The sequence below is a fragment of the Vulpes lagopus genome, chromosome X (assembly GCF_018345385.1).
Source record: "Vulpes lagopus strain Blue_001 chromosome X, ASM1834538v1, whole genome shotgun sequence".
Classification (NCBI taxonomy): Eukaryota; Metazoa; Chordata; class Mammalia; order Carnivora; family Canidae; genus Vulpes; species Vulpes lagopus.
Window position 1 is genome coordinate 66,575,733 of NC_054848.1, and position 16,733 is coordinate 66,592,465.

Genomic DNA, 16,733 nt, shown 5'->3' on the forward strand with positions numbered 1-16,733 from the left:
GCAATCAATGTGATTGATCATATGAGGAGGAGAAAAAAACAAAAAGAATATGATCCTCTCAATAGATGCAGAGAAAGCATTTGACAAAATGCAGCATCCATTCCTGATCAAAACTCTTCAGAGTGTAGGGAAAGAGGGAACATTCCTCAACATCTTAAAAGCCATCTATGAAAAGCCCACTGCAAATATCTTTCTCCATGGGAAAACACTGGGAGCCTTTCCCCTAAGATCAGGAATAAGACAGGTTTGTCCACTCTCACCACTGCTATCCAACATAGTACTAGAAGTCCTAGCCTCAGAAATCAGGCAACAAAAAGAAATAAAAGGCACTCAATTTGGCAAAGAAGAAGTCAAACTCTCTCTCTTCACAGATTACATGATACTGCACATAGAAAACTCAAAAGACTCCACCCAAGATGGCTAGAACTCATACAGTAATTTGGCAGTGTGGCAGGATACAAAATCAATGCCCAGAAGTCAGTGGCATTTCTATACACTAACAATGAGACTCAAGAAAAAGAAATGGAGTCAATCCCATTTACAATTGCACCCAAAACCATAAGATACTTAGGAATAAACCTAACCAAAGAGGTAAAGGATCTATACCCTAAAAACTACAGAACACTTCTGAAAGAAATTGAGGAAGACACAAAGAGATGGAAAAATATTCCATGCTCATGGATTGGCAGAATTAATATTGTGAAAATGCCAATGTTACCCAGGGCAATTTACACATTTAATGCAATCCCTATCAAGATACCATGGACATTCTTCAGAGAGTTAGAACAAATTATTTTAAGATTTGTGTGGAATCAGAAAAGACCCCGAATAGCCAGGGGAAGTTTAAAAAAGAAAACCATAGCTGGGGGCATCACAATGCCAGATTTCAGGTTGTATTACAAAGCTGTGGTCATCAAGACAGTGTGGTACTGCACGAAAACAGACACATAGATCAATGGAACAGAATAGAGAACCCAGAAGTGGACCCTCAACTTTATGGTCAACTAATATTCGACAAAGGAGGAAAGACTATCCACTGGAAAAAAAAGTCTCTTCAATCAATGGTGCTGGGAAAATTGGACATCAATATGCAGAAGAATGAAACTAGACCACTCTCTTTCACCATACACAAAGATAAACTCAAAATGGATGAAAGATCTAAATGGGAGACAAGATTCCACCAAAATCCTAGAGGAGAACACAGGCAACACCTTTTTTGAATGTGGCCACAGTAACTTCTTGCAAGATACATCCACGAAGGCAAAAGAAACAAAAGCAAAAATGAACTATTGGGACTTCATCAAGATAAGAAGCTTCTGCACAGCAAAAGAAATAGTCAACAAAACTAAAAGACAACCTACAGAATGGGAGAAGCCATTTGCAAATGACCTATCGGACAAAGGGCTAGTATCCAAGATCTCTAAAGAACTTTTTAAACTCAACACCAAAGAAACAAACAATCCGAAAGACATGAACAGAAATTTCGCAGAGGAAGACATAGATATGGCCCACAAGCACATGAGAATATGCTCCACAGCACTGGCCATCAGAAAAATACAAATCAAAACCACAATGAGATACCACCGCACACAAGTGAGAATGGAGAAAATTAACAAGACAGGAAACAACAAACGTTGGAGAGGATGCAGAGAAAAGGGAGCCCTTTTACACTGTTGGTGGGAATGTGAACTGGTGCAGCCACTCTGGAAAACTGTGTGGAGGTTCCTCAAAGAGTTAAAAATAGACCTCCCCACGACCCAGAAATTGCACTACTGGGGATATACCCCTAAGATACAGAGGCAGTGAAATGCTAGGACACCTGCACCCCGATGTGCATAGCAGCAATATCTACAAGCCAAACTGTGGATGGAGCCTCAGTGTCCATCAAAAGATGTATGGATAAAGAAGATATGGTCTCTGTATATAATGGAATATTACTCAGCCATTAGAAACGACAAATAACCCACCATTTGCTTCGACGTGGATGGAACTGGAGGGTATTATGCTGAGTGAAATAAGTCAATCGGAGATGGACAAACATTAATTGGTCTCATTCATTTGGGTAATGTAAAATATAATGAAGGGGAATAAAGGGGTAAGGATAGAAAATCAGTGGGAAATATCAGAGAGCATGATAGAACATGAGAGACTCCTAATTTTGGGACACGAACAAGGTGTGGTGGAAAGGTAGGTGGGCTGTGGGTAGGGGTGACTGGTGACAGGCACTGATGGGGGCACTTGATGGGATGAGCAGTGGGTGTTATGCTATATGTTGGGAAACTCAACTCCAATAAAAAGAAATTAAAAATTTTAAAAAATGAAAAGAAAAAAACATATGATCATTTCAATAGATGCAGAAAAAGCATTTGACCAATTACAATATCCATTCATGATAAAAAACTCTGAACAAAGTAGAGATAGAGGGAACATTCCTCAGTCCATATATGAAATACCCATACCTAACATCTTCAATGGAGAAAAACTGAGAGCTCTTTCTCTATAGCTGGAAATAAGACAGGGATGTCCACTCTCACCACTCTTGTTCAACATAGTACTGGAAATCCTAGCCATAGCCAATCAGACAACACAAAGAAATAAAAGGCATCCAAATCAGCAAGGAGGAAGTCAAACTTTCACTATCTGCAGATGACATGATTATCTATAAAGAAAACATTAAAGACTGCACTAAAAAATTGCTAGAACTGATATACGAATTTGGTAAAGCTGCAGGATACAAAATCAACGTACAAAACTTTGTTGCATTTCTGTACTACAATAATGAAGTAGCCGAAAGAGGTACTGAGGAATCAATCCCATTTACAAATGCACCAAAATACAAATGATATCTAGCAATAAACCTAACGAGAGAGGCAAAACATCTGAACTCTGAAAACTATAAAACAGTGATGAAAGAAATTGGAAAAGACACAAAGAAAAACATTCCATACTCGTGGACTAGAGGAAGAAATATTATTAAAATGTCACAGAACTAGAACAAACAATCCTAAAATTTGTTTGGAACCACAGAAGACTCTGAATAGCAAAAAAATATCTTGAAAAAGAAAAGCAAAGTTGGAGGCATCACAATTCCAGACCTCAAGTTATATTACAAAGCTGTAGTGATCAAGACAGTATAATAGTGGCATAAAAATAGACAATTGGATCAATAAAACTAAACAGAAAAATGAGAAATGCACCCACAACTATTTGGTTAATTAATCCTCGACAAAGCAGGAAAGGCCACCCAATGGGAAAAAAGTCTCCTCAAAAAATGGTGCTGGAAAAACTGGACAGAAACATGCAAAAGAATGAAATTGGACTACGTTATTACACCATACATAAAAATAAACTCAGAATGGACTAAACTTCTAAATGTGAGACCTAAACTATGAAAATGCTAGAAGAGACCATATAGGCAGTAACCTCTCTGACATCTGCCATAGCAACTTTTTTTTAGGTTAGTCCCCTGAGGAAAGGCAACATAAGCAAAAATACATTATTGGGACTTCATCAAAATAAAAAGCTTTGGCACATTGAAGGAAACAATCAACAAAAATAAAAGGCAACATAAAAAAGGGAGAAGATATCTGCAAATAATATTGCTAATAAAAGTTTAGTAACCTAAATATATAAAGTTATAAATCTCAACACCCCACAATAATCCAATTAAAGAACGTGTAGAAGATATGAATAGGCATTTCTCCAAAGAAGACATCCACATGGCCAACAGACACATAAGTAGATGCTCATTATCATTTATTATCAGGGAAATGCAAATCAAAACTCCTAAGAGATATCACCTCACAGTTGTCAGAATGGCTAAAATAAACAACACAAGAAACAATAGGTGCTGGTAAGGACATGGAGAAAAAGGAACCTTGTTGCAGTGTTGATGGGAATGCAAACTTATGCAGCCACTGTGGAAAACGGTATGGCAGGTTCTCAAAAGTTAAAATTGAACTAAAACTACTCTAGGATCCAGCAATCACACTACTGGGTGTTTGCCCAAAGAATACAAAAACAGTAATTCAAAGGGCCATGCACCCCTATGTTTAAAGCAGCATTATTTACAATAGTTAATATATGGAAGCAGCCCAAGTATCCATCAACTGATGAACGGCTAAAGAAGATGTGGTATATATACACAAAGAATATTATTGTATAGCCATAAGAAAGAATGAAATCTTGCCACTTCCAATGATGTGGATGGAGCTAAAGAGTAAAATGCTAAGCATATTAAGTCAATGAGAGAAAGACAAAGATCATATGATTTCACTTATATGTGCAATTAAAGAAACAAATGAGCAAAGGGAAAAAAAAGAGAGGCAAACTAAGAAAACAGAACCTTAACTATAAAAGAAAAACAGTTTCCATAGGAGAGGTGGGTGGGGGAATGGGTAAAATAAGTCATAGGGATGAAGGAATGCACTTGTTGTGATGAGCACATGGTGACTTATGTATGGAATTGTTAAATCATCATATTGTACACCTGAAACAAATATTATAATGTATGTTAACTGGAAAATAAAAACGTAAAAAAACCACAATTAATTTTCTAGCGAGACACTTAAAATATTACATCCCAATATTCTCTCCTGGTTTTCGAAAATATGTCCCCAAATGCTAAGCCCAATTGTTTTTATTTCAAAATTATAATATTCCATTTTGCTAGGCCATTATCAACAAAGAGTTAGAAGAACACTGGCATTGAATTAAATAATCCAGGGTGGGGCAAGATGGCTAAAGAGTAGGATCCCCAAGTGAACTGTCCCCACCAAATCACCTAGATAACCTTCAAATAATCCTGAAAATCTACGAATTCGGCCTGAGATTTAAAGAGAGAACAGCTGGAATGCTACAGTGAGAAGAGTTCACGCTTCTATTAAGGTAAGAAGACAGGAAAAAAGAAATAAAGAAACAAAAGGCATCCAAGGGTAAGGGGCCGCGTGAGGAGTCCGGCTAAGGCCTGGGCGAGTGCCCCAAGACAGGAGCCCCCACCCAGAGAAGCAGGAGCTTCACCAATCTTCCCAGGCGGAAAGGCCAGCGCAGGGAGTTAGAGCAGGACCCTAGAAGGGGCAGGGATGCCCTCAGGCTCCCAGGGACACTAACAGAGCACCTGCACCCCTGTAAGAGCGCGCCAGCCGTGTGGCCCAGCTCCCTAAAGGGGGAGAGTGTGCTCCCGGCTGGACCCGGGAGCAGATCCGCGGCGGCTCGCGCAGAGGTACCGCGTGCACCTGGTAGCAGCTTAGAGGGGCTCAGGCGGCGACTCCACACGGAGGGGGGCTGCACGGCTGGGAGCGCGAATCCAACAGTGCAGGCCCGGGAGCACAGGGCGCCGGGGACACAGGCCAGGATCCAGCGTGCCCCCCAAGACAGGCAGAAGCCAGGAGGGCACAGGAGAGCAAGGACACTCCTGCCCCAAGATGAGCAGATCAGCAGCCCGACCCCTGTGGCAACCAGGCCCCTGCAGACTGAGAGCTCCCTAGTTACAGCAGAAGCTGAAACCAGGGCTCCAGACCTGACCGCCACGACCACCACTGTAGTTCCTCCAGGGGCCTCAAAGGCTAAACAACTCCCACTGAGCCTCACACTGGCCTCACTGGATAAACAGCTTAAACATCTTTCACTGAGCCCTGCACCAGGCAGGGGGCTGAGCAGCACTACCAAGCGCTAACACCTGAAAATCAGCACGGCAGGCGCCGACTGCAGAAGACCAGCTAGACAGACAGGGGAAAAACAAATTATTGGGCAAATTATTGACCAAGCAGCACTGGAAAGATCCAGGGGAAGTCGAGGGATTTACAGTATACAGAATCAGAGGATACCACCCTAATTTTTTGGTTTTTGATTTGTTTGCTTCCCTCCCCATTTTTTCTTCTTTTCTTTTCTTCTCTTTCTTTTTCTTTTTACTCTTTCTTTTCTTCTTTTTCTTTTTTCTTTTTTCTTTTCTTCTTTTTCTTTACTTCTTTCTATTCTCTCTTTTCTCCTTTTTCCAATACAACTTGTTTATGGCCACTCTGCACTGAGCAAAATGACTAGAAGGAAAACCTCACCTCAAAAGAAAGAATCAGAAACAGTCCTCTCTCCCACAGAGTTACAAAATTTGGATTACAACTCAATGTCAGAAAGCCAATTCAGAAGCACTATTATATAGCTACTGGTGGCTCTACAAAAAAACATGAAGTACTCAAGAGACTTCATGACTGCAGAATTTATATCTAAACAGGCATAATTAAAAACCAATTAAATGAGATGCTACCCAAACTACAGGTCCTAACGAGGATTAACAAGGTGGAAGAATGAGTGAATGACATAGAAGAAAAGTTGATGGCAAAGAGGGAAACTGAGGAAAAAAGAGACAATTAAAAGATCATGAGGATCGATTAAAGGAAATAAGTGACAGCCCAAGGAAGAAAAATCTAGGTTTCATTGGGGTTCCCGAGAGCACCGAAAAGGACAGAGGGCCAGAATATGTATTTGGACAAATCATAGCTGAAAACGTTCCTAACCTGGGAAGGGAAACAGGCATTCAGATCCAGGAAATAGAGAGATGCCCCCTAAAAGCAATAAAAACCGTTCAACACCTCGACATTTAATAGTGAAGCTTGCAAATTCCAAAGATAAAGAAAAGATCCTTAAAGTAGCAAGAGACAAGAAATCCCTAACTTATCTGGGGAGGAATATAAGATTAACAGCAGACCTCTCCACAGAGACCTGGCAGGCCAGAAAGGCCAGGCAGGATATACTCAAGGTCCTAAATGAGAAAAACATGCAGCCAAGAATACTTTATCCAGCAAGGCTCTCATTCACAATGGAAGGAGAGATAAAGAGCTTCCAAGACAGGCAGGAACTGAAAGAATATGTGACCTCCAAACCAGCTCTGTAAGAAATTTTAAGGGGGACTCTTAAAATTCGCATTAAGAACAAGTCCGATGCAACAATGAACAAATACAGGGACTGAATATGTATTATGATGACACTAAATTCCTATCTTTCAATAGTAACTCTGAACGTGAACGAGCTTAATGACCCCATCAAAAGGCGCAGGGTGTCAGACTGGATAAACAAGCAGGACCCATCTATTTGCTGCCTACAAGAGACTCATGTTAGACATGAGGACACCTACAGACTGAAAATAAAAGGTTGGAGAACCATTTACCATTCAAATGGTCCTCAAAAGAAAGCAGGGGTAGCCATCCTTATATCAGATAAACAAAATTTATCAGGAACACTGTAGTGAGAGATGAAGAGGGACACTATATAACACTTAAAGGATCAATCCAACAAGAGGACTTAAGAATCATCAATATATATGTGGGAGCTGCCAAATACATCAATCAATTAGTAACCAAAGTTAAGACATACTTAGATAATAATAAACTTACACTTGGTGACTTCAATCTAGCACTTTCTACCCTCGATAGGTCTTCTAAGCATATCTCCAAAGAAACAAGAGCTTTAAATGATACACTGGACCACATGGATTTCACAGATATCTACAGAACTTTACATCCAAACTCAACTGAATACACATTCTTCTCAAGTGCACATGGAACCTTCTCCAGAATAGACCAGATACTGGGTCACAAATCAGGTCTGAACCGATACCAAACGACTGGAATCATCCCCTGTATATTCTCAGACCATAATCCATTGAAATTAGAACTAAATCACAACAAGAAGTTCGGAAGGACTTCAAACACGTGGAGGTTAAGGACCATCCTGCTAAAATATGAAAAGGTCAACCAGAAAACTAAGCAGAATTAAAAAGATTCATGGAAAAATAATGAGAATGAAGATTCAACCATTCAAAATCTTTGGGATACAACAAAAGCAGTCCTGAGTAGGAAATACATAACAATACAAGCATCCATCCAAAAACTGGAAAGAACTCAAATACAAAAGCTAACCTTATACCTAAAGGAGCTAGAGAAAAAATTGGAAATAGATCCTACACCCAGCAGAAGAAGAGATTTAATAAAGATTCAAGCAGAACTCAACGAAATCGAGACCAGAAGAACTCTGGAACAGATCAACAAAACAAGGAGTCGGTTCTTTGAAAGAATTAATAAGACAGATAAACCATTAGCCGGCCTTATTAAAAAGAAGATAGAGAAGACCCAAATTAATAAAATCATGAATGAGAAAGGAGAGATCACTACCAACACCAAGGAAATACAAACAATTTTTAAAACATATTATGAACAGCTAAACACCAATAACTTAGGCAATCTAGAAGAAATGGACGCATTTCTGAAAAGCCACAAATTACCACAACTGGATCAGGAAGAAATAGAAAAACTGAACAGGCCAATCAATCACCAGGGAGGAAATTGAAGCAGTCATCAAAATCCTTCCATGACACAAAAGTCCAGGGCCAGATGGCTTCCCTGGGGAATTCTATCACAGGTTTAAAGAAGTAACCGTATCTATTCTACTAAAGCGGTTTGGAAAGATAGAAAGAGACGGAGTACTTCCAAATTCCTTCTATGAGGCCAGCATCACCTTAATTCCAAAACTAGACAAAGACCCCACCAAAAAGGAGAATTACAGACCAATATCCCTGATGAACATGGATCAAAAATTCTCAAAAAGATACTAGCCAATAGTATACAACAGTACATTAAGAAGATTATTCACCATAACCAAGGAGGATTTATCCCCGCGATGTAAAGCTGGTTCAACATTCGTAAAACAATCAATGTGATTCATCATATCAGCAAGAGAAAAACCAAGAACCATATGATCCTCTCGTGAGATGCAGAGAAAGCATTTGACAAAATGCAGCATCCATTCCTGATCAAAACTCTTCAGAGTGTAGGGATAGAGGGACATTCCTCAACATCTTAAAAGCCATCTACGAAAAGCCCGCAGGATATATCATTCTCCCTGGGGAAGCACTGGGAGCATTTCCCCTAAGATCAGGAAGAAGACAGGGATGTCCACTCTCCACACTGCTATTCAACAGAGTACTAGAAGTCCTAACCTCAGCAATGAGAATACAAAAACACAAAGAAGGCATTCAAATTGGCAAAGAAGAAGTCAAACTCTGCCTCTTCGCTGATGACATGATACTCTACGTAGAAAACCCAGAAGACTCCACCCCAAGATTGCTAGAACTCATACAGCAATTTGGTAGCGTGGCAGGATACAAAATCAATGCCCAGAAGTCAGTGGCATTTCTATACACTAACAATGCGACTCAAGAAAGAGAAATTAAGGAGTCAATCCCATTGACAATTGCACCCAAAAGCATAAGATACCTAGGAATAAACCTAACCAAAGAGGTAAAGGATCTATACCCTAAAAACTATAGAACGCTTCTGAAAGAAATTGAGGAAGACACAAAGAGAAGGAAAAATATTCCATGCTCATGGATTGGCAGAATTAATATTGTGAAAAGGTCAATGTTACCCAGGGCAATTTACACGTTTAATGCAATCCCTATCAAAATACCATGGACTTTCTTCAGAGAGTTGGAACAAATTACTTTAAGATTTGTGTGGAATCAGAAAAGACCCCAAAATAGCCAGGGGAATTTTAAAAAAGAAAACCATAGCTGGGAGCATCACAATGCCAGATTTCAGGTTGTACTACAAAAGCTGTGGTCATCAACACAGTGTGGTACTGTGTCACAAAAACAGACACATAGATCAATGGAACAGAATAGAGAACCCAGAAGTGGACCCTCAACTTCATGGTCAACTAATATTCGACAAAGCAGGAAAGACTATCCACTAGAAAAAAAGTCTCTTCAATCAATGGTGCTGGGAAAATTGGACATCCACATGCAGAAGAATGAACCTGGACCATTCTCCTACACCATACACAAAGATAAACTCAAAATGAATGAAAGATCTAAATGTTAGACAAGATTCCACCAAAATCCTAGAGGAGAACACAGGCAACACCCTTTTTGAACTCGGCCACAGTAACTTCTTGCAAGTTTCATCCAGGAAGGCAAATGAAACAAAAGCAAAAATGAACTATTGGGACTTCATCAAGATAAGAAGCTTTTGGGATCCCTGGGTGGCGCAGCGGTTTGGCGCCTGCCTTTGGCCCAGGGCGCGATCCTGGAGACCCGGGATCGAGTCCCACATCGGGCTCCCGATGCATGGGGCCTGCTTCTCCCTCTGCCTGTGTCTCCACCTCTCTCTCTCTCTCTCTGTGACTATCATAAAAAAAAAAAAAAGATAAGAAGCTTTTGCACAGCAAAGGATACAGTCAACGAAACTGACAGACAACCTACAGTATGGGAGAAATATTTGCAAATGACCTATCAGATAAAGGGCTAGTTTCCAAGATCTATAAACAACGTATTAAACTTAACAGCAAAGAAACAAACAATCCGATCATGAAATGGGCAAAAGACATGAACAGAAATCTCACAGAGGAAGACATAGACATGGCCAAGAAGGACATGAGGAAATGCTCCACATCACTTGCCATCAGGGAAATACAAATCAAAACCACAATGTGATACCACCTCACGCCAGTGAGAATGGGGAAAATTAACAAGGCAGGAAACCACAAATGTTGGAGAGGATGTGGAGAAAAGGGAACCCTCTTACAGTGTTGGTGGGAATGTGAACTCGTGCAGCCACTCTGGAAAACTGTGTGGAGGTTCCTCAAAGAGTTAAAAATAGACCTGCCCTACGACCCAGCAATTGCAGTGCTGGGGATTTTCCCCAAAGATGCAGATGCAATGAAACGCTGGGACACATGCACCCCGATGTTTATAGCAGCAATGTCCACAGTAGCCAAACTGTGGAAAGAGCCTAGGTGTGCATTGAAAGATGAATGGATAAAGAAGATGTGGTTTATGTATACAATGGAGTATTACTCAGCCATTAGAAACGACAAATACCCACCATTTACTTCAATGTGGATGGAACTGGAGGGTATTATGCTGAGTGATATAAGTCAATCAGAGAAGGACAAACATTATATGGTCTCATTCATTTGGGAAATATAAAAATTAGTGAAAGGGAATAAAGGGGAAAGGAGAAAAAATAAGTGGAAAATACCAGAAAGGGAGACAGAACATGAAAGACTCCTAACTCTGGGAAATGAACTAGGGCTGGTGGAAGGGGAGGTCAGCAGGGGACGTGGGGGGCGGGGGAGGGTGACTGGGTGGCGGGCACTGACGTGAGTACTTGATGGGATGAGCACTGGGTGTTATTCTGCATGTTGACAAATTGAACACCAATAAAAATAAATTTATTTTAAAAAAGAATTAAATAATCCTGGGTTTTAATCTTGGGCCCTACCACTATCTAGGCTAGGTATGGTCGTCTTGACATTTTTTAAGCCATGGGGCCTTCAGCAAATTAATCTCTACAATGAGAATTGTGTAAAAACTGCAATTCGTACTATCTGTTCTATCCAAGCACAGGACGGTTTTAGGAATCAAGTCATTAATGTAACATGTTATTATCATCACTACCATCTAAGCAGAGAAAACTGAAAGTTGTATTTTAAAACAGCCAAACCATTTTATCAATGGACTTTTAGCAACCAATGTCATATGTTGGCTTCTTCTGAATAGATGTGAATAAGAAGTTATTAATTTGGTTTATCCTAAATAATTACTTACTTTACATACCTGGCATAACAAAACACTTCCACATGTTGAATTGTTTTATCCTTCCTGCTAAGAGCAATGGCTTCTTCATTTTCAAGAATCTGCTCGTGCCATGCTGGGCCTTCATTCACAATGTCACTGTTTTCCTAAACAAAATATAGATCAGAAATTTTAATTAAATTGGGCAATCAGAACCTCCACGTTTTTGTGAAAATATAGACCTTTTTCAATGTTTTGCCTTTGATCCCATCAGAATTCTGAAATGACTCTAGCATAGTGTGCCATCTCAAAGAAGAGAGAAGAAAATGGTGTAAAAACCTATCCTATCGGGATCCCTGGGTGGCGCAGCGGTTTAGCGCCTGCCTTTGGCCCAGGGCGCGATCCTGGAGACCCGGGATCGAATCCCACGTCGGGCTCCCGGTGCATGGAGCCTGCTTCTCCCTCTGCCTGTGTCTCTGCTTCTCTCTCTCTCACTGTGTGCCTATCATAAATAAATAAAATGTAAAAAATTTAAAAAAAAAAAAAAAAAAAAAACCTATCCTATCAAAAGCTAGCTCTGGTTTACAGATTTCTATCAGGATATCTGACAGTATGATACAGTCATTGGATGTGCCTGTTTTGACATTATTTAAGAACTAAGACAACCCTCTATCTGTTGAAAATCAAGCGTGTCTGTTCTACGTATTACTTTTTATTAAGAAAGTTTTTGCATTTTGTTGTCCAAAAGCAGGCTCATAATTACTTCATTTCTACTTGTTTTTAGGTGATTGAAGGTAAGTCAATATCCATACCAAATTATGATTATATATACAAGTATTTTTGAAAAGTATTCAGCCCACTGTAAATGTAAGACTACATAATAATCCTCTAAATGTCTTATATTAAGAAAGACAATAAAACAATAATATATGTATGCAAACTTATAAGAGTTGAAAGCGGCCCTTCAAAACTTTCAATAATTTCCAATTATACTTTATGGAAATAAATTATATGTAGAGCAATATTTTAATACAGGAGTTTTTTGGAAAATTCAGGATATACTTTTTCCATATGTCAAGGCTCAATTTTTAATATTCTTAAAATTTTAAACTATTTGATACACATTGCTTAGAAAAATGTTTAAAATATATATTTTCAAAGAACTAGTAGTGGGGAAAAAAGAACTAGTAATAAAATATAACTATAATATTGTTTAAGTAAAATCACCTTAGGAAATTTCTAAACTTACAGATTTCATAAAATATGACAATATTTTAAAGGGGGAAATACAGTAATTTGAAATAACCTGATTGGTAGTTTTGCATATTTATAGTAGTCACCTGACAAAACCAGTAAAAACAAAGCCAAGAAAAATTTAATGTAAATTTATTAATTTTTTTTTTCCAAGGGAGGACCTACTTGGTTTTGGCTCAGTTTATGATCTCAGGGTCCTAGTATGAAGCCCCAGGTCAGGCTCTGTGCTCAGAGAGGAGTCTGCTTCTCTCTCTCCCTTTGCCCCTCCTTCCCTCCCACTCAGACACTCTCTCTCTCTAAAATAAAGAAATGTTTTAAACAAGGCTTTTTCTGGAGACACCTGGGTGGCTCAGGTCATGATTCCAGGGCTCTGGGATTGAGTCTTGCATGAGGCTCCCCACAGGGAGCCTGCGTCTCTTCCTCTACCTATATCTCTGCCTGTGTCTCTCATGAATAAATAAATAAAATCTTGCCCCAAGAAAGGCTTTTTTTTCTCCTGAATTTAAAATTTAAAGTGAAGAAAGGTAGGGAAGACATCCCTTATTATTAAGTGTATTTACGAGATAGTGTTAAACATCCCAACATAGGTAAAAAATGAGGTGAAATACAGGAACTCTAAAATGTGAAAACATGGGGTTACCAACCTGAATGAAGAAAAGAGTAGATCAGTAGACAAAGAGTGAAAGGGGAAAGGATATGGTGAAAGAGTCAAGATGCTGGAGTAGAAGAACCACTAAAATAAACATCTACAAAAATATTTTAATAAATCGAACCTATTATTAAAACTTATTTTATAAAATTCCCTCCACTCACCAGAAGTTCTCCATTCAGAAAACTGAGGTATTTTTATTGTCTTTGCTGTGAGCATCGAGGTTAAATTTGCTCATGGAAGTACTAAATATGGTAAATATAGTAAATAAGATAACCCTTCACATACTTCCTAAGACTAAGGTTCAAAATAGGATTTCTACTCCACACAAATATATGAATATTAAGGCACATATATAAATCAGCTAAATATCTATTAGTATCATTTACTTTCTTGATTTACAAAGTTTGTATTACATGCAATATTACTTTCCAACAATTGCTTCTCCACACTCTCACTTCATGCAACAGTATTATTCAAACTGAATCTTCACTGCATCTTCAACATCACTATCTTTGTCATCACTAGAAGCACTTTATAAGTCACCTACCATTAATTAATCAGTACAACTACAATGCTTAGTGTGGTGCTGGGCAAATGGTAAGTGCTTAATAAGTCTTAGCTTATATTATTTTTAGCTAACTGTATCTAATTTTCTAGAATTTATCACCCTCCTTTCCCAACTGTTAAAACTATTTTGAGATATAGCAGTTTCTGATTCCATGCATGATGCTCAGAGTAGGATATTCACTTGAAGCCACATGTACCATTCACATAAAATTAGGACACTTTTTTTATTGTCATAAAAACCAATAAACTACATGACACAACCAACTCCACACATTACTATGGTGTAAATGTCTTCTAAAAAACTTCTTGGGGGGCAGGGCGGGGCAAGATGGCTGAGGAGGAGGGTCCCCAGCTCACCTGGCCACACCAACTAACCTACATGGCTTTTAAATCATCCTTAAAACCTACGAATTCGACCTGACATTTAAAGAGAGAACAGCTAGAATGCTACAGAGAGAAGGGTTTTAGCTTCTAACAAGGTGGGAAAGCAGAAAAAAATTAAAAAGAATCAAGTAGGAGGGGGCCACTGCAAGGAGCCAGGCTACAGCAAGGCTGCGAAAGCCTCCAGGGACAGGAAAGCCCAGCCCCAGAGAAGCAGAAACTTTAAAAATCTGCACTGCATTCCGGGTGTAGGGAAAGGCACTTAGCAGGGAAACCGGGCAGGATCACTGGAGGGGCAGTGGAGCCTCTAGTTTCCAGGAGTCACTAATAGAGGAAGCACGCCCAGTGGAAATTGCACCACAGACTGTGCAGGCGCCCGGTTTTTTTTTTTTTTTTTTTTCAGATTTTTGGTAAGACTTTATAAGATTCTGGACAAACCTGTTTGTTGCCAGACAAATCATCATTATAAATCCCAGCCATCGTTTTCAATGTCCACAGTACTGAAGTAATTTAAACATACTATTTATAAAGCTGTCATTTTCATTTGTATAAAGTTGGACCATGCCAAATAAAGAACAATTATTAAAACAATAAATTTTTGGAAAAATAAAAGTTCCATTAGCCAAAGTAATGTCTATTCTGAGCCCTGTAACACACACACAGTGTGTGATCTTGGTAAAGGGCTAGATAGCGCGTGCGCAGCGGGGCATCCGGAGAAGCTCAGGCAGTGGCTCGGGGGCAGAGAAGTCTACGCCGTGCTGCCTTGGGAAGCCATGGCTAAAGGAGCACGAGACCAGCAAGCGTACAGGGCCTAGATGCCTGGACGACGAGCAGACACAGCCCCAGATCCTGCACTCCCCCTGGAGGAGGCGGAGGTGAGGAGGACACAGGACAGAGAGGACTCTCCTGCTGCCGGGCACCCCTGAGCCGTTCAGATGAGAACCCACCACCACCCCGGAAGCATCCAGGACAGCATGCACTGGGAGACTGTGGTAGTTACTACGGGCTGGCCGCCGCCAGTGTGTCTGTTCCTCCTTGTGTCACCCTGTGCCTGGAACGGGGACCCCAGGGAACAGGAGCCAACAGGATAACCAGCTCCCACTGGGCCTGGCACCCAACATGAGGCACGGCAGCTCCAGCAGATGCACACACCTGAGAACCAGGACAGCAGGTCCTCCACCAGAAGACCAGCTCTAAGGGCAGGGGAAGAGCAAGTTCTTGACCCAGAAGCATGGGAAAGCCCCAGGGGAAGTCGAAGGAGTTACAATATATACAACCAGAGGAATCATCTAGGGTGAAATTTACTTAGGTCTTGTTGGATATTCTTGATGCAGCCCACTCATACAGCAACTCTGCACTGAGCAAAATGACTAGAAAGAACTCATCACCAAAGAAATAATCAGAAACAGTCCTCTCTGCCACAGAGTTACAAAATTTGGATTACAATTCAATGTCAGAAAGCCAATTCAGAAGCACTATTATAAAGCTACTGGTGGCTCTAGAAAACAGCACAAAGGATTCCAGAGGCGTCATGACTGCAGAATTCAGATCTAATCAAAACGAAACTAAAAATCAATTAAATGAGATGCAATCCAAACGAGGTCCTAACAACAAGGGTTAACGAGGTAGAAGAACAAGTGAGTGACATAAACGACAAGTTGATCGCAAGGAAGGAAGTTGACGAAAAAAGAGAAAAACAATTAAAACACCATGAGGAAAGGTTAAGGGAAATAAATGACAGCCTCAGAAGCAAAAATCTACGTTTAATTGGGGATCTAGAGGGCACCAAAAGGGACAGAAGGCCAGAAAGCATATTTGAATAAATCATAGCTCAGAACTTCCCTAATCGATGTAGGAAAACAGTCATTCAGATCCAGGAGACAGAGGTACACCCCCAAAATCAAAAAAAAAGTTCAACACCTCGACATTTAAAAAAAAAGTTCAACACCTTGAAACTTGCAAATTCCAAAGATAAAGAGAAAACCCATAAAGCAGCAAGAGACAAGATATCCCTAACTTATATGGGGAGAAATATTAGATTAAGAGCAGACCTCTCCACAGAGACCTGGCATGCCAGAAAGGGCTGGCAGGATATATTCAGGGTCCTAAATGAGAAGAACCTGCAGCCAAAAATACTTTATCCAGCAAGGCTCTCATTCAGAACACATGGAGAGATAAACAGCTTCCAAGATAGGCAGAAAGTGAAAGAATATGAGACCACCAAACCAGCCCTGCAAGAAATATTAAGAGGGACGCTATAGAAGAAAGAGGAAGCCCAAAGAAATAATCCACAAAAACAGGGACTGAAGAGGTATC

At 40.0% G+C, this 16,733-nt stretch overlaps 1 protein-coding gene across 6 annotated transcripts in view; it reads right to left on the bottom strand.

The window, feature by feature from the left end:
* Window positions 1-16,733, bottom strand: part of CHM (CHM Rab escort protein) — a 248,577-nt gene that overhangs the window by 176,889 nt on the left and 54,955 nt on the right. For 4 of the 6 annotated variants that reach the window (XM_041741202.1, XM_041741200.1, XM_041741197.1 and 1 more), the window contains one exon: window positions 11,597-11,730. In XM_041741202.1, coding sequence (XP_041597136.1) covers window positions 11,597-11,730 — 134 coding nt within the window. The remainder of the gene's footprint in view (window positions 1-11,596; window positions 11,731-16,733) is intronic. The other 2 variants (XM_041741201.1, XM_041741198.1) reach the window with 1 other exon arrangement.